The 27,416-nt window shown below is 34.8% G+C and overlaps 1 protein-coding gene across 7 annotated transcripts in view; it reads left to right on the forward strand.

The window, feature by feature from the left end:
- Positions 1-27,416, forward strand: part of ZNF385D (zinc finger protein 385D) — a 419,164-nt gene that overhangs the window by 152,308 nt on the left and 239,440 nt on the right. The window contains exon 1 of one of the 7 annotated variants that reach the window (XM_068207288.1): positions 15,694-15,718. The exons of the other annotated variants lie outside the window; for them this stretch is intronic. Within the exon in view, the coding sequence (XP_068063389.1) occupies positions 15,709-15,718 (10 nt within the window). The 5' untranslated portion in view covers positions 15,694-15,708. Of the gene's footprint in view, positions 1-15,693; positions 15,719-27,416 lie in introns of those variants that run through there. 7 annotated transcript variants of the gene reach the window in all.

Genomic DNA, 27,416 nt, shown 5'->3' on the forward strand with positions numbered 1-27,416 from the left:
TGTATAGTTTTAAAAAAGGAAAAGGCACAAAAAAAATGTAGGATAAGATTGAAATTTTAACAAAAATATAATGTTTTAAGTAAGGAATGCTTTGCATTATAATGACATATCAAAATTATATGTAGTTTTTGTGGAGGAAGCATGAGAGACTGATAAGGATGATGTGGAGTCTTGTTTTCAAGAAGTCAGTCAGGGACACGAGGAAAACGTCAACAGGTTGTTTGGTGAAGATGAATGGACACCACAGCAGTCCTGTTCTGGAGTTCTGGAGTCTAGTGCAGTCAATGGGAGAACAGAGACAAAAAGTTCAACTGGTCCTGTCTGAAATCTTCCTGCTCTTTAACTGAACTCAGTTTTCTGTCCAAATCTTGGAAAGAATTGGCAATGACAGTTTTGAAATATGTTTATTGACAAAAGAGTCATCAAATGTATTGAGGTATTTGGTCTGAAAGCCATGACTGATCTATGTTTAAGGAAAGGGCAGAGCCTTGCTCTGGAAGTCAGTGTATTTTTACATTAAGCTGAGCATGAGACAGCTTTGGAATGCTTTTCAGCCATTAGAAACATTAGAGTAATTTAAAAAAGGTATGGAGCAGTGGATGGAGTTGGATGAATAGTGCACATTAATCAAACTGATTTGCTGTTTGTTAAAATTGCTGTTGTGTAACAATGTGGGAAAATAATTTCCTCTGTAGCTGCTGATGTCACTGTTAGGTTTCTTGTAAGTTCTATCTCACCAATAAACATACATCAGGTGAAAATACAAAATACATTAGGAAGACTTTCAGGAGAAGTCACTGAATATGTATTTGAAGGTGCACTCCTTGAAGCCCATTAGGAACTAACTGATAAAAAATGTGATCTCACAGCATGTAGACTATAATTTTATCCATAGAGAGAAGTGATCTGAGCAGCCATGTTAGCATGTTGCAACAGTCTTGGCCATACCTTTAGCATGGCTTTTGAGGTGTATGCAGTGGCAAATCTTTTGGTATCAGCTGCACTAAAGGGCTGGACTACTGCTTATGGCTAGAGAATAACATTTAAGATGAAGTGGTTTCCTAGAAGAGCTGGGTGTTCTGTTTGCCAAAATTATTTTCTAAAGTCATGTTACTATTAGTATTCACCAGTACTACATTTCCACCATAAGTTAATTTATTTTCTTTCTTTTATTTGAAAATAATTTAAATGAGATTATTTTCATTGTAACCCCACCACATAAATTATCTTTTCTTATTAAATTGCTGTGCAATTACTGTAACTGTAGTGATTGGGAAGTGTGACACATGCCATTTGCCTTTTAAGGTGTGTAACTGAAAAAACCCAACCCCTCAACTAGCTGATAGAAGGAAGAAAAGAATTGATAGAGTGAATTAAATGCCTTATTTATTTTTAGAAAGGGTTTGAAATTTATAATTTCTCATCATGGTGTGCTAAAACTCTGATAAATGTTTAATATTTCTTTAAGCTAATGTGCTTTTTGATTGCTTTATGGAGAATATCACATGCCTTTTTTTGCTGGGATTCTTAATTTTAAAAGCGGTGTTAAAATCTTACTAAAATTTGTAGCCTAGATTTAGAAAAAAAGGAGGAAGTATAGAAGGAAAATAGAATAAGAAGAAAAATCCTTGACCATTTCTTGTTCAGAGAAGGCTTTAGATATGACATGATTATCTGGTAAGGTTAAGGCAGTTTATTTAACTTTGAAATATTCCAGCTACTCATATACAGACAGACTTTCTTGTAATCATTTCATTTTTAATATTTTAGAATTCCAAACTATTTTGCATGAAATTCTTTTGAAAGGAAAATTAGTAACAAAATGCGTTTCTGGTAAACAAACCACATCAGGAGGCACAATCAGCATAGTTACAAGAATATGCCATGAGAAAAAAAAAAAAGCTCACAGAGATATGGAAAATCTGCAGATTAGATTGTGTCAAAAAATAAGGTGCTAAAAGCCACTTAGTGACAGGGCCTAATGTTTCACTTGTGAATGCTGACAGCTTCAAAATTTATGGCAGTGTAGTATTACAATGGTCATGTTGACAATGGTATTATAAATGCAAACCTAAGTATTTTCACTGAAAATATTGCAGTCCTTTTTAGTGTCATTTTGTGGTGGGTGAAAAATGATATTTATTGTAACTAAAATGACAGATTTAATAATGTACAAAATCAATAGTTAATATATGTATCAATTTATGTCTTTCAAGTGATGTGAAATAATTTCCTTCAAAAATTGGGTTGTTTTACAGTCTTCTTTGAAATATTTTCATTGATTATATTGATGTTGAAGCTTGCATAACCTCAAATCATACAGTCCATTTAAGTAATAAAAAGCAAAGGAGGTCTCCTTGTGCAATCATAAAGAAGAAATGCATGGTGTCATTCCTTAAAAAAAGAAATGTATACAAAGATGTTGATAATTTAAATCCTTAACAAGCTCATACTCTGAAATTAAGTAGAATATCTGTCACTTTCAAAAAAGAGGGCCATTTTCATTTTGTCAGATGGACTGCATCTTAATACAAAAAGAAGAATCATGTGATGAATTTTCTCAGAAAAGCTTCACAATTTTTCCTGTTTAAACTTCTTGCTTTCTTTAAGGCTCCTGGTGTAATTTACTTAGCTTTTCTCTTTAATATTATACTAGACATATTTCTTTATCTCTTTTATTCTTACCATTTGTGGGGAGTAACAAAAAAAAATTGGTACTTTTGAAAGAGGAAGGCGATTTGTTTTGCTGTTGTAAAGAATTAATTAGTCTTTTCAAATGGACCATAAAGTTTTTTTAATTTTTCTTCCAATGAAAATGTATCATAATTTAAGCATTAGCTAAGATAAAATATTTCAGCTGCAGAACTAAGTGTTCCATGAACTTCTCTGCTCTGCTGTCCACCACCTTCAATGAATGAGGAAGCAGTGCAAAACAGCCCATTAGGATGATATTATTTATAGCCCAGTAATTGCGAATCTATGTATAACTGCTCTTTTGCAAATAATTGAGTCATCCTTACAGCTGCAAGTAAGTACAACTGCGCCAATAGCCCATTCAAACTCAAGAAAGTGTTCTTCAAAATTAGCCTCCTCTTTTAAATAGTTTGTAAAAAGATTGATAATTCAAACTTTAAAGGAGGCACCTGACATTTATATGCCAATATATGTTTTTAAAATAGTCACAGGTTAGAGACATAAATATCTCCATGCAACATAAATGACACTTGAGAATTTAATTGTTACCACAGTGGTAAAAATTAAGTCTGACTTGTGCAACAAACCACATGGAGGAATTTATAGCTGCATTTACTGTGCTTTTGATATACTTCGAGGTACTTACCATAGTCCTTGCCTAAACTTAGTGTTGTCACTTATAGAAATGTGGAATCCTACCTTCTAAAATGTTTAATGATTTTTTGCAACTGCATGAACTCTAATACATGGGCCACTATTCCTTTCTAAACTTTGATATTTGTCCTTATCTACCCTGGACAGCTGCTCATAAGGCACTAAAGAAGAAAAAAGTGAATCTTCGTAAAATAAAATACAATATTTACATTTCCTATGCAAGCTTGTTTGGCAATGTTTTACATGTTTAATTGAAAGTTGTAATAATATGACAATATTTGTGTTTTAATAATTTTTATCATATCATAATTTGTGATCATCAAGTCTTCCACACTTTATGTACTGGCTTAGATAGAGTAAGTAATATACTAAATTCAGTCTACCCAATGAAGCTGTTTGTTAGTTGGCTTGTTTTTATTTGGTGTGACACACTGTTCTGGAAAGGAGGCTCAGGGGCTTATTTTTTATTTCTTTAAGTAAGTTATTTTTTCATGGTAGAAGTTAATAAATCTCAGCTTGCTTCCTATGCTTAAGTAATAAATATTTGTTAAATGTAAACATGCACCACACACACATGGACAGATCCAATTTAATATTAAAAAAATAGGGCTGCAGTGTGATAGAGATAATAATTGGGGTAAAAGTTACAAAGTTCCTGTTGAAAGGACAAATCAGAATAATCAGCAAATGCATAGAATATCATTGTTTGCAAATGGAAGCATCCACAGGGGTCTAGCATGGCACAGTGTGAAAATGTATTCACCTTATTGCAAAGACACTGCACATCAAAAAGGGGATACAAAAGATAAAGACTTTAAGTTATGTGTCTTCAGCTCCAAGGCTTTTATTGTCTCCTGAGACATTGCAGTAATGCTTGATTTATGAAATGGGATCAGGTGGAAGGGAGTTTGGAGAGGTCTGGGAGACAAACACTTTCGCAATAAGTATCCTGGGTCAAATTAAGAGTCCTGCACCAAATACAGTGCATCTTAAGCTTGTTAAAATAAATAAAACACTGGCACATTTCAAGCACAAGTATAAAATTTTGACATAAATTCATTAAAGATATGTTGAAATTTTATCCTTCTATTATCCTGTACATTGATTTGAGCCTTAATCATCTCTGCAACAGAACTGCACAGTGAGAATCTACATGCTGCTTGGAATATTTTTTTCTCTTTCCTAAGTATTCACTGTACTTACTTGCATGCTTACTATGCATACTTTGAGACATTTGACTATCTGGTTTCTGACTCTAAAGATTCTAAATTCTGGCCTTTATTTCTGTCCCTACATGCACTCCTTATTATCGTTTAATATTTTAACCCTTTCATTTCCAGCTACAAAAATTGATGCCACTTCCTTCAGCTGCTGCATATCTTCCTCTATTTTAATCAACAACTTGATTTTCTGGTCTTATTCCTGTTCCTGCTCTTCATCTTCATTATGGATTTTTTTTTAACAATTAGATATGCTTATTGTGTATCTGTTCTTGTCTGTTATTTGTCTACTCATTTGCATAAGTTCTACTCACTTTGGATGCCTCTATCCATTTTAAACTTACATCTGCATCTAATTGCAAAAGGTGCTTCATCTCGAAGTGTAATCTCAGAGTTACAACATTTACTCTGATCCTCCTCCACCTTTTTCCTTAATACCATCTGGAGTTCTGAAATAAGTTGACTACCAGGGAGATGTTTAAATTTAACAGCTTATTGGAGATAGGCAGGCTTGTTTATATGGAGTTTATTTCAAAGAATAACAGTTGAACATTCAAACAGTTGTAAGCCATCGAAATGAACATGTGCTTCTGTTCCTATTCTATACAGTCACAGTTAGTTTGGTTCTTCTCACTCCTGTGATGTCATTCTTCTCTCTGTCCCTCTCTTGTTGATGCTTTGTCTCAAATAATTTGTCTTTTTTCAGGACAGAGACTGACTTTATTTACACACTCACTCCCAAGAGACCCACAGCCTCGATTAAAGACACTGGATGGTACAGCAATATAAACAGCAGTTGCAATTAAAGCAAAGGGCCTGAAACATCTTCTTAGAGGGAAAAATCTACTCCATAGCCATTCTCTTGTACTTTTTCTTTCTGCCACGATACAGATTCAGTCCTGCAATGATCTGAGCTTTCTGCAGCCTGTTGTACTTCTGACTGGACCTGGCAGAAATCTTCATGATATCAGAGAAGAGAATCACCTTATTTTTATTTTTGTTTTCAGATAAACTTGCAAGGCCTGAAAAATCATATTCTAGTAGACTTGTCATATTGCAATGGGAGTGATTTTTACACAGGAGGTGCTAGAATATTTGTAGCACTGATGCAGGAGAGAAGGAGAATAATAGCTACATTAAAAAAAGAAAAAAATCCAAGGGAGTAATTTTAAGATAGCATATTGGCAGAGAAAATTGCAGCATAGTGCAGAGTGATAGATTACAGTGCATCTTGTTAATGCTTCAGTACTTAACCTCTATGAATGATTTTGAACTTGAAATGGAAATGAAAAGATAAAAATCTGAAGATAATTTCATCAGATACCTGAAAGGTCTTTTGTGATGTTCTAACTAAACCAGCAAATACTTTTTCTGGTATCAGTGGCAGCAAAACCATGTTCCTGTTTGAGGAGTTTAACAGATTTCATTGCAGGAAGTGATGAGAGCTGAGCCAGAAAAGGGAGAGACATTCATTATTATTTAAGCAATAATAGCGAAGGCAATGTAGTGAAGCTAAAAGAAAGAAAGCGCTTTAATTTACAATAAATTTGCAATGCTGACTTCATGTCATGTTTTTGCCAACTTGGCAGAGAATATTAGTTTCATATATGAAGGAAAAAAATCATAAAGATGGTTGTTTCTTAAATTTTCTTTGGGATGGCATAGTTTTAAAATCTAGTAATGTTGTTTTGACACAGCTGCAGGATTTGCAATTTTTCTTAATAGGATTTACATAATCATAGAAACATAAAAAGAGAGAAAATATAAAATTACACCTTTTATAAATTAGCACATCTGGTGGAGGAGATAAAAATACAAGATGGTCTAATGTTTACATTAGTTTATCAAGTAATAGAATGCTGCTAGTGTTGCTGGCAAAATTTGTAGCTTATGTTTCTTGATCAAGTCCTAAGAGTAATTTATCTCCAGAATATGCACACTTTTCCATTTACATTAAAAATATAAAAGTGAATTTTGCATGCTGTGAACTCAAGTTCAGACTGAGTCTGGCTGGAGGATGCAATGGGATGAATTAGATAGGCTGCCATTAACCTTGTGGTCCAGATGAGGTTATGAAACAGTACACATGACTACAGATAATATAATAGAAAAGACCTCTGATGTTATTGCATGTATTGTCATTGCCAGAACATGAGGTCACCTCCTCTACCATATCCCTCTGCCTTAAAATAAATTTATTTCAGCTGTTTACTAAAAGAAAAGAATAATTTTCCTTATGCTATTTGGTGGGTTCTTTTGCATTTGGTCTAAATGCTACTTACATTCTTTTATTATGTGCTATCATATTTTCTGCCTTGTATATTGGGAACTTACCTACCTGTAATTAAAAGAAAAAGTCTTTCATTCTCTTAGAGATGTAAATGAAAGTATCACCGGTGAAGCCTCTGTGTAGTTAGAATATGCATTACAAAGAGCTTTGCTTTGTTTTGCAAACATCACAAAGAATGTAATTTTTCATGAGTATCAGAAAAGCTCACGTAAAAGTAATTGACCAGTCTAAATGTTTTTTGCTATGTGTAGTAAAGGTACTGCAGTTCAATTCACATGCTAGTGCTGCCTTACTTTCATGTATTCAGAATCCTTGAAGTTCTAAAAGACCTCTAAGATAATCAAGTTCATCCATTAACCCAGCACTGCCAAATCCACCTAGTGGTGGACTGAACCACATCCCTAAGTGCCATGAGGTGTTTTTTGAACTTCCAGGAATGGTGACTCAACCCCTTCCCTGGCCAGCCTGTTCCAATGCTTGACAACCTGTTCAGCAAAGAAATTTTTCGTAATAGCCAATCTAAACCTAGCACATCTTGAGGGCATTCCCTCTTGTCCTACTGCTTGTTACTTTGGGGCGTAGCATCTTGCTACACCCTCCTTTCAGGCAGTTGTACAGAGAAATGAGGTCCCTACTGAGCCTCCTTTCCTCCAATGTGAACCTCCCTGAGCCACTTCTTATAAAGCTTGTGCTCCATACCCTTCACCAGCTCCATTGCCCTTCTTTGGACACACTTCAGCACCTCAAAGTATCTCTTGTACTGAGGAGCCCAGAACTGAACACAAATTTTCTTTCCTTTTGTGTGGTTACCACAGCAAGTAGTTAAGATTTTGCTACAAAAGGTTCCAAGAATGTGAATTTTTCTCCATTCTCCTTCAAAGTGTTAATAAGTATAATCCTGACAAACAGATTTTGTCTTGTCTAAGGGTTTTTGACTGTACCAGCAGGGCTCTTTAATATCTGAAACTATTTTAACTATTTAACTTTTAAATCATGTTAGTCAGTCTGGCTCTGTATGCCAAATGGAGGCTAAGCAAACACACAAATTCTTCTTTTTCTAACTAATAAAGCTCATAATTATTACTTCTTATTTAACATGATGTGCAAGATGTCTAGCAAAAACTTGTTTGAGAGATTTGAAACAAGTTTTCTTCTATTTCTGTGCAATGTCAGACAGTCTTACTAAATCACATTTTCACTAGAAAACTTGATGAAGCTGAAGACATAGACAAAAGTGTGTAAAGGCTGCATTTTGTCTTGCAGACACTCTGCAAAAGTGATGTTTTAAGCATATATAGCCAACATGATCAGTGGGTCTTTTTTTGAAAAACTTAAAATATGACAAATTGTAACCACAGCTGGTGCAAGCAAAGCTGTTAAATTAATTTCCTGTAAAAAAATTGGTGAAAGCAACTTTTTTTTTTTTTCATTTTAAACCTCAAGAAGTACTTGACTATTTCAGTGAGTTAAAAATATAAGTATTTAAATATAAGTATTTAAATGACATAGCTTCCAGTTTAACTTGACTTTAAGACACTTGACTCTTCCATGATGAACAGCATTACTCTGGACAGTCCCTAAGGCAAGCAGAACCATATGAGACCTGGATGAAAAACACAAGTTCTATTTCATAGAAAACAAATAAGAATATAAATGTTGGAGTCCAGATTAGAATGAAATTAGAGTCCAAAATAAATTCCCTAGAAAATTAATAAACATTCCAACTCTGCTTTAGCCATAATATTTCAGCTGGAGAAGAAATTAACACAAATAAATTTGAAATTTTCTAGCATTTGATTCTTCTCTACATGTAGGTCAAAACCTTCTGTATTTATTTTCAGTGCCTGGTAACATATGGGATGGCTATTAAATATTATCAATTAATTCCCTTCAGACCTGCTAAAGCTTTCAAATTAAGACATCTGTATGAACCTATCTATGTACTGATCTGTTAAAATAATCTACTGGGTCCATTTTTCTTTTTTTCTAAGAGGACATGTATTTAGGTTGAGCGGCAATTTCTAACTATGGATTAATACTCAGAAAACTTTGAATTTAATCTCAGACCTTTTCTTCTCATGAGGTCTTTGTTGGTCTTTCCTCTGGACTAAGTGCTCACCATGAAAGTAAGCAGACATATTTTTTCCTGCTAGGATGGACGTATCCGGGTGTTGTGATATTAAATACCAAAGTTCTTGCACATTTGTCAGTGTTTGTGGCTCTGAGGTGTAGTAGATTGCGCTTGTTCTTAGTTCTGAAAGCAGACTATCTCATGAAACCAGTAATATTTTTTTCATTATTTTTATCTTAAAAGTAGTGTGATTTGTAACACTTTTCCAATTTGGATGTTCTCTCCATGAAATGGCATTGTTACCATGCATTTGGAAACAGTTATTACAGTACTACAGCTTGCCATAGCGTTTCCTGTAAACAGTGCTCAAAATGCTTATGGTTTGATATGAAAATGCTCATGTTCACATATTTCCAAGTGATAATGTTGTTTGGCATTGTATATACCAGGAACCAGCTGTAAAATCCCCAGGAGGTCTGGAATTATTAATCTATATTTTGTATCAGCTTTTTCCCTTGCAGGCATCAACATTGCCATTAATAATCAGGGTTTCCTATCTATTTCTTCCATCTTTTTGCTATACCACCTGTCTAATAGTTTTAATGTAAGTTTAGGATTATGTCTAATTAAACATTGCTATATAAGTATGTAATGTTATGTATGCTTCAGTAAAATATTTGCACCCAAGAGAGTTTGAGATTTTTGTCAAATTTATACAACGGCCCAATGCCAAAATAATATTGCTTTTAAGTTCTGGTCAGTATCCATGGTCATGACAAAAACTGGTAACAGCTGACGGAATGGCATTAGAGATTATTCTCTCTACTGGATAGAAGTAACAAGTAAATTGGTACCACATAATTTCATATATTCTGCTAAAAATTCTGTAAATCAACATAGTTGGACAGTTGCTTTGGGCCAGCTAGGTAGCTGATTTGTAGGATAAAGAAAATGAAGGAAAAGCTATAACAATCTAGCAATCTATTTATGTCATTTGCAAAGTCTACATACACTTTGGACATGAGAGAGACCTCAATTGTTTCAAAAATATGTTTCTCTATAGACTATTTTAATTTTTCTTTTGTTTTTGTTAAGCATTAGGAGAGATTGCGTTCTGTTCTTTCATGTGCACTAGTGATTATTGTGCAGGCACCATGGTGGTTATCTAGTGGTTATCCTTTGTAACTGAGAGCCTGAACCTAGAGTTCTAATGGAGTCTTCTAATATTAGAGCATGGAAGTCCTTTTTTATGTTTTGTTTTAGTTTTTTTCCCCATTATTTTTCTATTTTTTTCATATTCTAAAGCATTTAGAATTTTGAGGAATAATAAAGTTGGTACAGAACCATGGATAAGAACTTTAAAAATTCTGAACCACAGGTCCAATCAGAGCCTTAGGAATATGTTTGTGAAATTTGCATAGTGGAGGAAAATTGCATATTCACATAGCAGTTACTGAAAAATATCCCAGAGTGATTGTGCAGATCCTTGCTCTTTGATTGGCTAATGATAGGTTTTTAGGCAATCACAGTAAAGGGAATAGCACATTATGCAGTTATTTAAAAATTAACTTGTGCAAATCAGACATGTATAGTCAATCAGAATGCAAGGAAGTAGATACAGTTTGAGGAAAGAAATAGTCAAATTATTTCAGCAAACTAACAACCCTTGTGATTGGAAGTGATTGATGTGTCTTTTCTGAAACTTAGAAAAAAATCATCTTCCAAGAATGAGAAAGCATCAAGAATATCGGTGTAAACGTTAGGCCAAAATATGCATAAGAGTTTTTGGGATTTAGTAAAAGCTATGCCCTCTTTACCAGATCCATCTACATGGCCACTTTACCAGAAGAACAAGTTTTACTTTTGCTGTTAATTTAGAGTATAATAAGTAAAGTGAAAGGCCTGGAAACTTCATTTTGTGATGGGATCTTCTCACCGTGAAGAAACCACTTTCCTTTGTCTCTCTGTTTCTTAGCCCTTGAATTTATTTTTCCTAAAATTGTAACTGGGACAAAAAAGTCCAAATGGCAACTTGAGCTGGGCAATATACATATATTTTAAGGTTTAATTTGATATTGCTTCTTTTGTTCACTGGTCTCTTCCATGTGTTTGGGTAAGATCAAAGAAATGGTGTGTCCCAACAGCTGCTCTACAATAGTTTCAAGTTGCTAAAAACTGTGAGGACTTGATTAATTACCTAGTTTATTGTTAGAAAGACTGATTTTCTCAAGCCTTATAGATGAAAAAGCATTGACTAGTAAGTGCATTCCAAGAAATATATAGCAAATATGTAAGCTGAAAGTTAACACTTACATAAGAATTGAATGAAAACTGGGATTATTCGTATAGTCTTTTTCCCATGAAAGGTGATTTAAAATTGCAAAAGGATGTAATTTATTTCCTTTAAATCTTCATTAGAGAACAAACATTGATTTTTAGCCAGACCTTTCTCTCTCATTTTATTATTAAAACTCTTCCTCAATTTTGATAAATACTTACTGAATATAAAATGCTGACTGTTCAATGCTGACAAAAGCATTTGTTTAATTAATCCCCAATGAGATCCATCTTGGAAAAAGAGTCTTCTAGCTCTAACAGCTGGTAAATTATTTGCCTTTTTAAAACAGGAGAGGCAGGCTTGCTTTTTAAGTCCCATTAACTTCGTATTTATTGGTGCTGGCTGTGAAGGGATATTTTTGTTACTTTGGATAAATATGTTCAAAGAGAATAGCACCTTTGCTGATTTAATACTCCCCACCTATTTTAATCAGCTGAACATCTGTCCATCTTTGGCTTTCCATTTGGTGATTGTGTTTAACTTTATGGTTTTGGGTTATAGCTCGTACTAGAAAATTCAGCCCATCTCTGAATATATAAGTGATGGGTGAATAATGGAGATCTATTGATATGTAGGCTAGAGACAGTGAATCTTACTGTGTGAGATTAAATGCATTATTCCAAGCATGGTTTGCACTTTAAAATGTAGCTGCTGGACCGAATATGCTTTCAGAATTTTGTGCAGGACAAGGTTTCTTCAATGATTAGAGTCCTGAAATCTGATTCCAGTTTTAAATATGATGCTAAAGGATAGTTGTGTTCCTCCTTAGTGGTACAGAAAGTCTATGTGCTAACTACATAACTGATCTGAAAGTTCAAAGATCTAAAAAGTAAGTCTAAGCATGTGGTATCGCCTGCTGACAAGAATAATGAACTTCCCACAAATGGATTTAAGTCAAGTAAGTTCTGCATGTTTATACTAAAATAATGTTCATAGATGTGCAAACAAAAATTAGACACGATGGCAAATTACCCATAATCCATTACCTTCACTATACTACAAACATCTTGCTAAATATGGTGTTTTAACCCCGGGGGCAACTAAGCATGTCACAGCTGCTTGCTCACTCCTCTGTAGAAGGATGGGGGAGATGATCAGAAGAATATCACTGGGTAAAGCAAAAAGTGCACATATTACCAAAGCAAATCAAAACAAGGAATTCCTTCACCACTTCCTGTGGACAGGCTGATGTTCAACCATCTCCAGGAGAGCAGAGCTCCATCACATGTAGTGGCTACTTTGAACACAAAAGCAATTACTCTGAACATGCCTTCTGTCCTCCTTCTTCCCCAGCTTATATATACTGACCATGAAGCTATATGGTATGGAATGTCCCTTGAGTCAGCTGTCCCAGCTATGTCCCCTCCCAGTTTCTTGTGCACCCCCAGCTCAGTTGCTGGTGGGGTGGTATGAGGAGTAGAAAAGACCTTGATGCCAACCGTGCAAGCCCTGCTCACAGTAATGAATGTAATAATAATGAAAAGCACTTAAGCTATTTTCTTTTTTTTTTTTTTTTTCCTGTCCTTTCTTTTTTTCTTGCCCCCAGGGTCTTTACGGGTTCTTTCCCAAGCAGCAGAACAGTTGGAGTTTAGTGTAATTTTCACAGAAGGATCTAAATCTTCCTACTGCAAAGATTTGGGGAAAGTAGTTCACCTAGTAAGCACATGGAGCTTTAAGTTTACAAGAATGAGTCCTTCTTGGAGTGTCACTGTGCTGCTTTTGGGAAGCTAGCAGCCAGAATGAATTAGCTACAGGAATTTTGCACAAAAAAGCCATATGAATTAGTTTATTGTTTCATCAGGCTATCTTCAAGACTGGGTTAAGAGACAAATAATTAATATTTGGTTTTTTTTAAGTCCTAGTGAAAACATCCCCTTATTTTTCTTTCAAGCCCTGTTTCATGGAATAGTGTTTGGACTCCCCACCCCTACTCATATGTCCCATATTGTTATTATTTACACTAAGGAAGAATAAGATTTAAAATGTTCATTGTTTCCAAACTCAAACTGCATCCAAATTAAGTCAAGTTCAGTGGCATGAACTGATGACAGAATTTATATTTTTACATGTTCTTTATCTGCTTTTTAAGTTGATTTTTTTTTCACTTAAAAACATTTGTGGTACAGTATGTTTTATGTTTAAGTATATTTAACATAACAGAATAGCAGGATTGACTTCCTGTATTCTCTGCAATGTTTTTGCTATCACATGTCCGCAGGGAATATGTATTCTGTAGCTTGCTCATCACAAGAAGTTATGTAGAAAGTATCAGAAAGGGAACTGTGCTATTCTAGCACCAAGGAGATATGGTCACAAGTGAACAGCTTAAGTGACTGGTATAACTTAGAGTAAATTGCTATTTTAACAGTGCCAAGGTGCTGGAATCTGCTCCCTAGCACGTTCTGCTCTAGTGCAGCATAGTTCAACTTCCTTTGCAATAAGCTGCCACTCACACTCTGCTATGAAGACATTAAATAATGACTGAAACTTAATTACTATTTGACTAGCACTCAATTGGCTGTGATTTATGATGGAAGGTTTTCCTATTTGTACTCCATCAGTTGTCATCATAAAATATTCTTGCAATAATTGACATTTTGACCAATATTAAGGTTAGTATTAATGCAGTTTCTTGCCATAGTATTCGTGTGGGCCAGACTGGTAGTCCTCTTTTTCATGCTGGCTAGCAATTAGCTAATTCTGTTGCCCTTATGTACTGGAAAAACTCATTTCTCTCTATTTCTGTGTTTTCTCTTATGTAGCATAATTGACTAAAAATCAAATATTTAGGAATGACATCAAAACTTTGCAAGATGAGACCTATTGTAAAGAACCCTACAGAGAGACCGATGCTAAATTAGAAAAATATCCATGGACGATCCAGTTTCTGCTCCTGCTCCTTCTCTAAATATTCATAAAACGACAGTAAGATGTGGTTTTGTGGTAAGACAGCGTGGCAGGTAAAAGCACAGTCTTGTTCTATAGACATGTCAAAGAATGAACAGAAATAGAAATGGTGAATAATGCCATGATTATTTGTGCAGACAAATATAATTAGTATCAGTGAAAGTATTACATGAACAGCTGAGAGTCATGTGGAGCAAGCGATAGGCACAGGAAGTACCTAACCTAACACTGAGAAGAATTTTCAGTGTCTTTTATGATAAGTTTCCCAGTTATTGGGAAAATATGGACTATTCTTGTCAATATCATCTGTGGTTCAAATTGCATCATATTAGACTACTATTAAAATATATGTACCTTTGAGAAGAAAAAATGAAAATCCATGGCTAGAGTAAAACTCATTATTAACAAGTTAAGACCTGTTAATAATATGTAGGTTGTATTTTATTCATTTTCATAATTATTTATACTTTGGTTTTGAGTAAACAAAGCTTTTATTTCAACAAGTATGGTCCTGTTACAAAGGAAGTTCTGAAGCATTGCCGATACACGTTTAAGCTTTAAGATAAAAGTTATCATGGCATAGTTCAAAAGAACATAAGATGCTCAATATTTCTATGCAGTAAATTTTCAAAGACAAATGCTAATTCTTTATATCAGGTCTTTTCATCAGCTATCAACAGTGAATACAGGGTTATGGAAAAAACAAAGAAATATAGATTTGCCATCATTCTTGATTATTTCCTACAGTAGTCATTGAAATCCAGCATTGCCTACTTATTGTCAAGTTCTCCTCCTACTGTTTGTGATGGTATTATATACATATCTGTATTTTAAATACAATCTGTATTTTCTCATTTAAAATTCCTTTATAAGTAAGTTTACCTACAGCAAAGGCAAGGAGAGTAGTTTTATTCAAATGTGCCATATTAGATGGCAATTGCAGATCATAATAAAGCTTGAGAAAAAGATCCCACCATTTACCACGTGGTTTCTAGATGATAAATATGCATTTTAATGTAAAAGGGAAGAGAAGGGAGCTCTCCTGTTCTTCAGTGACACCAAACCCAGGGGCTCCAGGCTGCTGCAGCCAAACAACACCTCGAACACAGCACGAAAAGCTTGGGATTAACTGTATATAGATACACTGGTTGGATGTAACAGCAGCTTGCTTGAATTAATGTCTTGTGACAAGCCCTCCCTTGCAAACCCTTAGAAGCAAACTGTTTCTTTGTCTACATTTTAAGCTTGACTGCAGCCTCTGGTAGATTCTGCATTGTTTCTCACATACTGTTTTTTGGACAAAGTCGAATCATCATCTGTGAAGGACTAACTACCCAAAGGGTTTAAACCCAATTGCTAGTGGTTTATTCAGCTTTGACACTTCTCAGTGTGATCCTTACTACCTTTTGTAAAACAAGCAGACACGGGAAAGGCTTCAGAGACTTTTTTCTGTTCATTCTGTAATAGTTTTCTTGCCACGGGAGGCTTAAGAAGATTTGTACTGCCTGCTTTCTTTTCATTAGCAGTGAGTGCAATGCTGTTGGGTAAGTTAATGTGTGAGACTATAAAAGGAAAAGCACAGGAATTTGGAAAAAGGGTGGGTTTTCTTCATTAATACATTTTTAATGTAATTTTTCTTGATTTATTCTGTATGGGGTGCAGTGAAAAATAATGTGTGACATTTGAGATATTTGCAGTTCTTCTCAGTTAGAGAATTAGAATCTAGCTGTTTCTTGAATGGAATACTATGCTTCACTGATTTTTGGCAGCAGCATGTTAAAATTCTTGTTATTAGACTGACAAAGAAACCTGATTGAATTTTCAACACGATCATACTTCCTGTCATGAAATGTAATAATATTTAATGATATCCTTGTAAATCTGAACAAAATGCATCTATCTGGACCACTATATTGCACTAACCTTTGATGCTTATATTGCCATTAAATTATTTACTCTGTCTTTCCTTATGAATGTTTACTTCAAAGAAAATTGAGCATGTTTGTTGAGAAAACCCCAAGTTTAGCAAATGGATTTATACTTTCTTTAGTATACACTAGCTATTTGCATCAGATTTGACTCTCAGCATTTTGGTACTTTTTTGTATTGTGACAGTTAATGTGTATATATTGTTATGGATACATACATAGAATAGCACTTTTTAAAAATAAGACTATACCATCCTTAAAGTTATAATTTTTCAGAAAATTGGGCTCATAATATTTGCTATAAGCACTGCAGAATAAATAGTAAATATAAATTAGCCTTAGAGTAAGCCTTTTTGCAGTTTCAATTTTTAACTGGTGAATCGATGGATGGTAACTCATGCAGGACATATACATCTTCATATATGAAGATGAACAGGATGCTAAATGATAACAGTCATTAAAGGATCACTGTATGCTAGATCTCTGGACTTTCTAAACATCACTGCTCATCATCAGCAAATGTATTCTACTTTAAATTTATTGTTGTCTTTCTATCATGAATGTTTCTGGCCTTATCCTTTGTCCCCAAACACATGCCTAACTTTTCTTCTGGGATATAAGGAATGCAAAAATTACTTAGAAAGAATACTGGTAACTCAGCTGGAAAGTTCTGTAGGAATTTTTTTTTTCTTATTATTATTTATTTATTTATTTATTTATTTTAGAGGGTAGGCACAACAACAGTTCTCTGCCTGGTAGACCAGTAGTTCAACATTTCTAAAGCAATTCTTAATGAAATGTACACAGATAGTGTCTGAGTTTTTAAATGCCAAGTTTTATTATTTTTTTCCCCCTGACAGTTACTAGTATACTCTTTGACATTCTGAAATATTCAAGCAGAGATAACTGTTGATAGATGTAACTCAGCACTATTTCATATTTATAGAATCACATTAACTCCAGCCACACTTGTCAACAACTCTGCTCTTTTGATTCCCAAGGACCGTAGTTTGAAGTATTATCAGTATGTGATATAATTAATCAAGAAAATATTTATCTGCTGTTTTATTTATTTGCGTGCCCATTACTACATATTACCAGACACAGTTGTTCAGCCCTCAGATAACTACAGTCACTGCTTGATGGTTTAATTGTGTTCTATTTCTGTAGCTTTTATAAGACAGAGGAGGGTAGTGTAGATCATAACCTAAAAATGGCCCTTATTCAATGGAGGCTGTATAGTTTTATCCAGAAAGTATGTCTCTTCCCATAGTTGATCATACTGGTATTTTGCTTTCTGCCTACAATAGCTTGGTGATTTCCAATGAGAGCTTCTTGACAAATCTGAAAGTCTAATTGTGGTGGTATAGGAGTAGTCACAGTTGATCAAATTCTACCAGATAGCTCCAAGACCTTGTCCCCTGGCATAACAATCAGAAATGTCTGTATAGCATATGTGAGCAAACATATATACAAGCAACGTATTAATGCATTTTAAAAAGTTTAATGTGGTTAATCAGTTGCCCTCCTTATGAAACAGGCATTAAGGCTCTCAGAAGCATTGACTTTCTTATTCCACTTCCTTGCCTTGTGTGCATAGATCTGTCTCCATTAGAGGTTTTATCCCATGGTAAGCATGAGATAAAATTCTCACATCGCTGAAGTCAGTATTGACATTTAACACCTGAATAGAGTCAATTTATCACAGTATGAGCTTCATGTAATACACCACCTACAGTGAGGAAATCAGAGGAAGAAGGGCAAAATTTCTACAATAATCCAAGCTTGATGTTTAGAAGTCATACCCTGCAGTAGTGGGCAGAGGGACACAGAGGTGCTTAAACTCAAAAGGTATTCAGCATAATTGTGATTCTCTTCACCTTACTCTACATTTCAAATATTTTGGAAAGTATTTATCTTAGAAAATGCAATAAGGTACCTTGAGAATGCCATTTGTAAAACTAATAAATATGATAGGTGATTGCTGCTGCTGCAAGTAATAATGTGGGCCTTTTTTTTTTTTCTTTTAAATATCCTTGCTGCATAAATTTTTTTAGAAGACACTTTATATTATTAGAAAAACAATCTTTGGCATGGCCTTTCAGCAGAGTATAACTTGTAATTATTTTTTTGTAGAGACCATTTTAACTGTCTCCAAGGACTCTGATCAGCATTCTTCACTCAAACACCCATTGAGTTCAATAGGCTTTTTCATGATTAAAAGAATACGTAAGGAATGTTGAATAGAGCTAGGTTATTTAAATGCAAGTAAATCCTTTATATTTTCATAAGGGAATTAAAAACCTAGATATTACACACAGAAGACAACTAAGCTTTTAAGTGGTATCTGGGTGCCAAAAAGATGGCATCTATAATTTTAGAGCTATTTGTTATTTTGTCAGTGTGGCTCCAGGCTACATATCACTGGATAAAACCTTTATTTTACATAACAAATAATGAAATATTGCTGCTTCACTGTCTCTCTTCACATGACTAAAAGAGATTAAATTTGCTTAACATCTGATTAATTTCTAATTCTACACATGCTATTGAATCCTACTCCTGATTTTTTGACATATGTATATAGAATTTTACTTCTCCCTATAACACCGTCCTCAGTTGTACAATGAACTAAGAGCTGCTCAAATGGTACCACATCTTTTAAGGGAAAGAATAATCAAGAAATTGACAAGTAGCTTGGGAAAGAGTTCCTAATATTCAACTATAATTTTAAAATACAACAAGAACAGGCCAATACTCAGATTTCAAACTTGTTTCTATCACGAACTCTCTACCCATCTGTTGGATACTCTTGAAAGAGGTGCCTTTAATGACTTGTACAACTCAATTAGGGAACTGTTTTTTAAGGAAGAGAGGGTGATAAATTGCTTTGTTAATGAGGAGTCTATGTGGGTTGCTGGAAAGGTAGGTAGGGTGCTGAAAAGGAATCCTAGTTAAAAGTACAATATAGTTCCATTGTTCAAAGCCATAAAGTTTCCCAGGTTAAGAAAAACTGAAAGCTGTAGAGTTTTAATGATTGTGATATGACTCATTGCCTTTGGAGGTAGTGTAAATACCAAATATATGGAAGGCATTTGCTGTATAAGGTAAAATTTCATCTCGGAATAAAATTTCCAGACCATGTGAGAGAGATTTACTGGAAACCTCTATAACTAAAGGCATTTCATCTGTGATGCTTGTTGAGTCATACAGTATTGTATTGCAGAGAAAGAGCTCTTTCATATATATTAATTTATTTTGGGGCATTCTGCCCCTTTGTGATTAGAAGATAATACTGCAAAAAAGTGAAATTACTCTAGCGTATTATTGGGATGCTAACTTGATATTTGAAAATAAGAAAGTTCTTTATACAACTTTTATGTAGTTTCATCTCTACCCAGTAATGGCATAATTAGCTCCTGATCTGCACTGAGGTTTCTGTTTCAGAGCTCCTCCTGGCCTACTCTTAGATGTAGTGTAAGATAAAGAATGTTATTGGTTTTATGAGCAGGCTCTGCTTTCCAGGATTTGTTTTTAACTCCAGCTAGAGACTACTCTTTCTACATATATTCTGCTTATCTATTTCTGTTTCTCTACCCTTATTTCTTGAAACTTCCTCCACTGTTTATTCTCCAGCCAGTTGTTCCTGTCTTCTTTTCATTTCTCTGGTACTGCATATTAGAGCAGTTGCTGTTGCACATTCTCCTCATGCACTGCCATGTGCTGTGGGTAGCATAAATAATTCAGAGACATAGTTTATAGTCTTAACATTTGCAATCAGGCTCCTCTCTTATTTACTTTATCACATGACAGAAACAGAGCAAATACAAATGGGAATGCAAAGGAGTAATATGTGTTTCAAACAAAAGAGAATGCTGATCAGCACCAAAATCAAAACTGTGTCGCTCATGAACTTGAGTCCTTTACATGAGATGAAAATAACGAGTTATGTGTGTGTGTTTATTTTATATATATATATCTCATGTAAAGAACATAGGTGTCTCATAGGTTTTAGATACATACAAATGCTCTCTAAGAGTAGCTGTTCCCACATGAATAAAGTTCTGTAGAGAACTTCACTTTGTAGGAAACCATTACAGTTAGATCTGACAGGTCTTGATAGTTGGTTTCATGGGGCCTTTTGAGAACTTCAGTTCAAAGCACTGTTATGTTGTGGTGCATTACAGCTCTAGTTGCATTCCCATATCAACAGACAGTTCTCTCAAAGGCTTACTTGAAATTTTAGCAAGGTGTTTATCTGTGATAAGTCATTATTGCTTCTGTTATGGGAGGTCCTTGGTGACCAGCCAGAGAATCTTTATCTCAGTCATTTGTCCTACTCAAGAGTCTTTCACAACAGCTCTGTTGAATTCAGCAGATTTATATTGTTCAGGCTTGATAAGCAGTTCATTGATCAGTTTTCTTTCTGTGGAGAGAGAATATAGGAGACAAGTATAACCTATGGTACTTTTACTTCTGCTGACTGAGAGTAATGCAATATGATATGCCCATTTTCTTGTGGAGTTTCCATGGGCTAGACCTGAGTGGGTACATTTTATGGTCCATTTGGCATGCTCTATATATCAGTTCATACTAGAACTAATGCCCTTTTTATCAAAGTCCATCTTTTATGTCACTGTGTAGAGTTTATTTTATGGTTTTTCCGAAGCAGAGAACAGGAATGATATCCATTAACACAAAAGACACTTCAGTGTCCCTGTCATTAGACTGACTTGGTTCAGCACCTCTTGCATGATAACAGCTGTATAAATCTTTAACCTGTATAGAAGTACCCTTTGAATCAGTAACAGTAATTGAAAAAAGGATTAATGTGCTGGAATCACTTGAGAATGCTTCTGTTCATGGGGTTGGCAAGTGTCTATGAACAGTCAAGCAGTTAATAAGCATCTGTGTTAATTCATGTCTTTAATAAACATTTACCTGGTTTTAATACTCTCTCTTCATTGACTTTTCAACACACACAAAAATTAACTGTTTCACCTACTTTATAAGGTAGCACAAATTTGTTGTATTATATTATTGTGGGTTGACCTTTTAAAAGCTAGGTAAGTTATCTGAAGTCTATAGGATGTGGAAGATATAAAAATTACTAGCATTCCTATGGCTCAACTCAGTTACTGCTGGGCTTTATTAAATGCTGGTGTGTATGTTCTTACTCAAACTGTACACTAAAATTTATCATCTTAAAAAACATTGTTAAATTTTTAAAAGGATTTTTTTATCTACCTTAATAAACACCTGTCTTCCTATACAGCAAAATAGCTTTGTAGTAGTTAGAATTAGAATTCCAGGTCAGTGTCAAGGAACTGAATCCTCTTACAGTTTACTTCTTGGCTGTAAATGTTACCTGCGCTAGGAAAGAATTACTTGGTTTCTATCAATTTCACTGCCCAAGGTCCTTGGTGCTACAGAGGATAAGGTTAATAGATTGAAGGGAAGGCTGTTACCTACTCACAGTTCTGAGATAAAGTTCAAAAATATCTTGCAGCTGTAACAAAGGAGAAGAATTTCTTTGCATGTTCTGAAATTTCTTCCAAGTATTACTTTGAATTATAAATTAGTCTCCTGAAAACAATTATATGAGAGCTTTCTTGTCTGGCAGAAGAGAAGGATGACCTTTATATGTTTATATGTATATGAACAAGTGCTAGGCTTACTGGGGGTGGGAATGAATGGCAGCTAGAGAATGTGCTCTGAAGAAAACTAAAACTGCAGCTAGCTTGCCATCAGGACAAGTTTCTGGCACTGTTGCAACTCTTGAATGAACTTAGTTTTATTTGCTGTTAGGTATATTAATAAGTATTCATTTTTAGTTTAATCAAACCATTTTATTCTTTATATATCAGAGATACTTTTACTAGATAGACATCTTGTTATATTCTCCTAGCAACGGAAACTTTTCCTAAGCTGACATTTACAATCTCAAGAATTCTGTGTCCAAATTACTTTGAATAGCCTTAATTTTCAACAGAGTTTCTAAAATTTAATCAATCTCATCTTTTGTTAGTTTTATTTTCTAACAAAGGCATTTGATTAAGTTATTTTCTGAGCCTTGATTACAGTACCATCCCAAATGTATTTCAGATCATGGCACAAAAAAATATCTCAACCATTCTGCCTACATCTTAAATTGGATACATTACTAAGATATATTGTTTCTCAAGCATCCTCAGAATCAGTGATCTTGAAGAGAACTTCAAATATTCTTTTAACTCACTCAGAGCCTCTGCAGTAACTGCTAATCAAAGCCATTGATCATTGTTAACAGAATTTGTACCAGATGGTCTCACTGCCTGACGTTTGCAAGTGGCAATGGAAGGAAAGCAGAAATATCTGTTTGCCAACTTCTGAATACTTTCTGTGGTCATAAAGGTGCTCTGTAAAACCTGTAAATAGAGAAATTAAGGGGCTAAATTTGTGACCCTTAAAGAAAAGACACAAAATATTTGTTTCTGTAAACCCAGTGTGTATGAGTGGAGAATGGTGACTGTAACATCACAAATAGAGCATCAAAGGGTCCTCTGAATACTCTGCAGATGTTGCCAGGTTTTGTGCTTTGTGACTGGCTCCCACAAAGCTGCCTGAGATCACAAGGTGACCTGAAACTGTTGGCATTGTCATTCATGTGTATGTGGCAAATACAGATACAGTATGTACAACAGAGTTGTCCTGTACCCCAAGGTCCTGGTTGTGTGTGCTGTGGTCATGTCCAAAACTGATTGTCATGCAGGAGCAAGCTTACAGCATCAGTTTTTCAAGGATATCTGATTTTTTGATACTCTGAACAAATGTGTATTTTCAAAATATTCCAGGATCAGTATTTCAGGGAGAGCTTGAGTGTAGGAAAATTTGGATGCATGCTAACCCTAGGACAGGTGTGGTAGTACCACAGATAGGACATCCTCATAGTGGTCCCTGAGTTCACTTCAATTCATTGTGACCAATAAAGCCATTGAATGGTTGAAAAAATATGTTGTTTGCTTGTTTCTGTCTGCCACTTATGGTGTTTATGCAGTCATAAAGATTTCCATTGTGCTTGTCTCTGGCACTGCCTGTGTATTACCAAGGAGTATGTACTTCCAAATTGCAGATCCATTAGTTGCTATCAATTTATGCACATATATATGTAAACCAGTATTTAATGTAGTACTGGATATGGAAGAGTTGTACTGCAAATAGATGCAAAGGTTTTCATGCATTTTGATTACTATCTTGTAGACAGAAGTGAACTTTTTTCCTGCGTCCCTTATAAAATTTCTCACTGCTCATAAAAGGAAAAAAAAGATTCAATTCCTAGGACTTCAAAATTTTATCAGGAAGCAGTTTCTGGCAGTAAATTATGTGTTTTTTCCTCATGGATTTGTACAAATCATGCAGGTATTTTCAGGAAAGTAGATGTAATGTGTGAAGTAATATGGCAGTATTAGTTTTTCTTTCTAGAAAATCTACCTTCTTGATTTCTGGTTTTTCCTTATTTTTTAATTCAATGCCACATGGTCTACTGCTCCCTGGGATTCTGACATCACTTGTGGACTCCCTGGTCCCAGTTATAATCCATGCAACTCGGTTTAAGACATGCTACAATCACAGTAACAGTCTGTTTCTTAGTTAGGTGTATTACATAAATGTAAATATCACCATTTTATATGTGAAGATGCTTTATATTCTGTATGTAATAGGATTCTGGTAATGATTTGTGCCTCTGTAGAATCAAAATTTTTACAGTAAATTAGGAGCCAGCTACCTGTGAAGATGTGAACTTGGGAGAGAACTGCTTCTGGGATACTCAACAATCACTAGCTTTACATAGGCCACTATGGAAGCATGAAAAGAAAAAAAATTTAGGCTTGTTTTTGTGAAATAGTTTCATTTTAACAAATTGCAATTTACTGATCGTGAAAGATTTCCATTCTGGCATCCCTTGACTTGGCCATTCATTATCTTTGTAAAGGCTGATATTTTCTGCTGGTGTCTCTTTGGGATAGGTTTAGAATCACACAGGGATGAAATGCAGTTTCTGACATGTGGGAAAATCTGTGTGCTTAAGTCCTTCATTTTATTACCTTCTTAGAGGATAAGGAGTAGAAATATGTTGTTGCAGACTGTATTTCTCCATGGGTAAGTGTAAGAAGGAACAGAAATGAGTGAAGTTCACAATCCTGTAGAGATCAGAGGCTCCAAGTTATTGGCTTGGATTCTTCTGTAGTTCCAAAATTCTGTGATGCTTAAACCAGAAAGCCCTATTTAATAAATGTGTTTAATAAGGAAATGGCTGCTACAGATTAAAGTAGATGAAATAATACAGCAGATTGATCCATGAACCAACCTCCTCAGGCCTGGTCCTTACTCACAGCTATTCATTCCTTATGATTTCCTGCAGCACCTCATCTCTTGGCAGCCTCTTTCTCTCTGCTCAAATGAATACTTCACAGCCTCAGGTTCCATCTCCGTACTTAAATAGGTTCTCACCAGATAAACCGAATCCCTGATAACTGTTTCAAATGTGGATAGGAGGCTTACAGATCATACCTTTAATACTTAAAAGAGAACTCCAGGCTTCTGAGGTCAGTTTCCTTGCTTATCCTGTCTGTGGTAACAATATATCTTTAAACCATGTGACCACTGTGGCAGTGTCCTAAAGACACTCCCAGTTGTCATCAGACCTCCACTTGTCATTTGCCTCTTCAAAAAGCCCTTGGCATAAGCAGGAAGCACGTATGCTAACACTAAACTTCACTTCATAATTGTCCAGATGCTTCTAACATTTAGAATTTATTAACTCATCATCTCTGGGATTGATAGGTTTCTTTTTTTGTGTTGGTTACAGAGAATCTTGCAATATTAAACTGACCATTTTTCATATGGAAAAGTGATCTTTATAATACAAAGCTTCAGGATCCATGCCTGTAAAAGTATGAAAAAAGACAGCAGTGGTGCTTATATAAATTCAATAAAAAATAATACCTTAATACGTGGGCATTAATGCTTATATTAAATACATATTTTTACATTTTGCAGTAGAAAATAAATTACATACTGGTTTCTGATTCTGATGAGCACTTTCTTTTTTGTTTTTTCTTTTTGAAAGTACACTGTATATATCAAGAGTTGTCCTAAGTCTAGGAATTCACAAAGGACTCTCACATTATCATCTGTGTAAGGAATAACAATTCAGTCTTTACAATAATTAGTACTTAACTTATTGAGAGATAACCTTTTTCATGGAAATGAACCACTGACAAATTTATCTGACAAAATCAACCCTCAATTCCTGAAATACATGGTTATCGCTTTATGCCTGACTTCTGTTTTTGCCATGATACTTTATTTCCTTTTGAAGCCTTATAAAACAACAAAAAAATCCCCACCCTCATTTGTCAGTTTTGAGAAGCCTGTCTTTCTTATGAATACTGCATTGAAATATGTTTTTCTGTCTCTTTTTGAACCTGCATAGTGATACTAGAGCTTAGCAGGTTAGTTGATGTTTTGGGCACAAGTATCTATCTTCCTGTTGCTCAGTTCCAAGCAGAGCACTGCGCTCTATGTACCTGACCTGTTATTTACATCAGAAACTGGCTGTAAGATGGAGCTGGCAGTCTGAGCTTGCCTTTAGAAGTTGTGAGATTCAGTCAAACGTCCATGATTGGCAAGTAACTTCCTTTTTTGAGTACTTGCTCTAATTGCTCTTTACAGGTGATATAGATTACAGATAACAATGAACTCTAAGGTCATTATTTAATTATTGTTGATCTTTGTACTGATGACAGACTACACAAAAAAAAGATTTGAGGCAGGGAAGTTTAATACTACCTATAATAGCTACAATCATAATTTCAGCTAATTTGAAACAGATTTGATGGTTGTAAAAAATATTTGTGATGCCACTTTTTTATCTCAAAGTTGATTATAATTAATTTTGCATTATATGTTTAGTTTTAAGAACTCTAGCTTAAACCAGTCCTCCTAAACACTGAATGCTAGAGTTTTAAGAGCTCTACAATAAAGTTTAAAATCAGGACTCCTCCACTTCCAGACCTTAAAATACAAGCGTAGGTGCAGCACCTTGTCATTTCTCAAGCTTGTCCAAGTGCCTCTGGATGTCATTCCATCCTCCAGGTGTCCCAATGACATCACTTATATTGGTATCATCGGGAAATTTGTTGAGGGCACACTTGATCCCTTAATCTAAGTCATTATTGAAGATATTAAATAACTCTGTTCCCAATAAGGACCTGTGAGGGGCACCTCTTTTTGCTGATGTCCATTGGGACTCTGAGCCATTGACCCCTACCCTCAGGGTGGGATTGTGCAACCAACTCCTTGTCCATCTAACAGTTCATTCATTGAATCCATCTCTTTTCAATTTACAGAGAAGGATGTTGTGGGAGACCATGTCAAAGACTTACTTAAGCTATTAGAAGATTTTTACTTGGGCTGAGAGAGCAGTTGATGAGTTCAGTAAGGCAGAATGTGGTATTGCCTTACACTCCTAACAGTGTTCTTGAAAGGCTTGTTTTTATTCCTTAAGAAGTAAATGCCCACCCAAACTTCAGAGTGTGAAAAGTTTTGCTTTATCCAGGTGTAGCACACTCAGAGAAGTTGTAAAATATCCTATGAAATATACCTTCTTCATCACGGAATTGTTGACTGCATTCTGAAAACTATGTAACTGTGCAAAGCAGTGATGTATTTTATTGATTGAGAACATGGCATTAGCAAGTGTTGTTGATGGAAAATAGCATCCCAAATATTCTCCTTTTCATAATACTATAATTGGTTATCAACGTGCCCAAATGTCAGTAAGGTTGCCTGCCCCAAATACATAAAATATCATTATCTTCTGAATAAAATATTTAAAAAGTAAGAACTTCTTTAAATATTTGCAATGAGAACATCCAGGCCTGAAACAGTGCTGATTTTCTTTTTTTAAATATCATTGACTGATTCTTGTTTCCCTTTTTGACTTGATCTGATTATGTCACCCTTTGTATTAAAAACATGCTGTACAGCTGTTAGAGATTATCCTATTGCTCAATTCAAGGAAAAAAAAAGTAACAAAATATAAAACTTAACAATGCCAAGGAGTAGTCATAATTAAAGTTATGGAAGTTTAGGAAAATTCTCCCAAGAAACAGTGAGATTTATGGGTTTTTTATTATTTTTCCTTTAAAATCTGTAGTCTCTTGTCTTGACTAGAAAAGCACTGCTTAAGCTTACTGTAAAGAGAGCAATGCTATTAAGTCTTCAGTTTCTCTGGAACACAACATGAAGTGTGGAGATTTCTCTTTATCTT

This window comes from Anomalospiza imberbis, chromosome 1 (assembly GCF_031753505.1).
Source record: "Anomalospiza imberbis isolate Cuckoo-Finch-1a 21T00152 chromosome 1, ASM3175350v1, whole genome shotgun sequence".
In the NCBI taxonomy this organism is placed as follows: Eukaryota; Metazoa; Chordata; class Aves; order Passeriformes; family Viduidae; genus Anomalospiza; species Anomalospiza imberbis.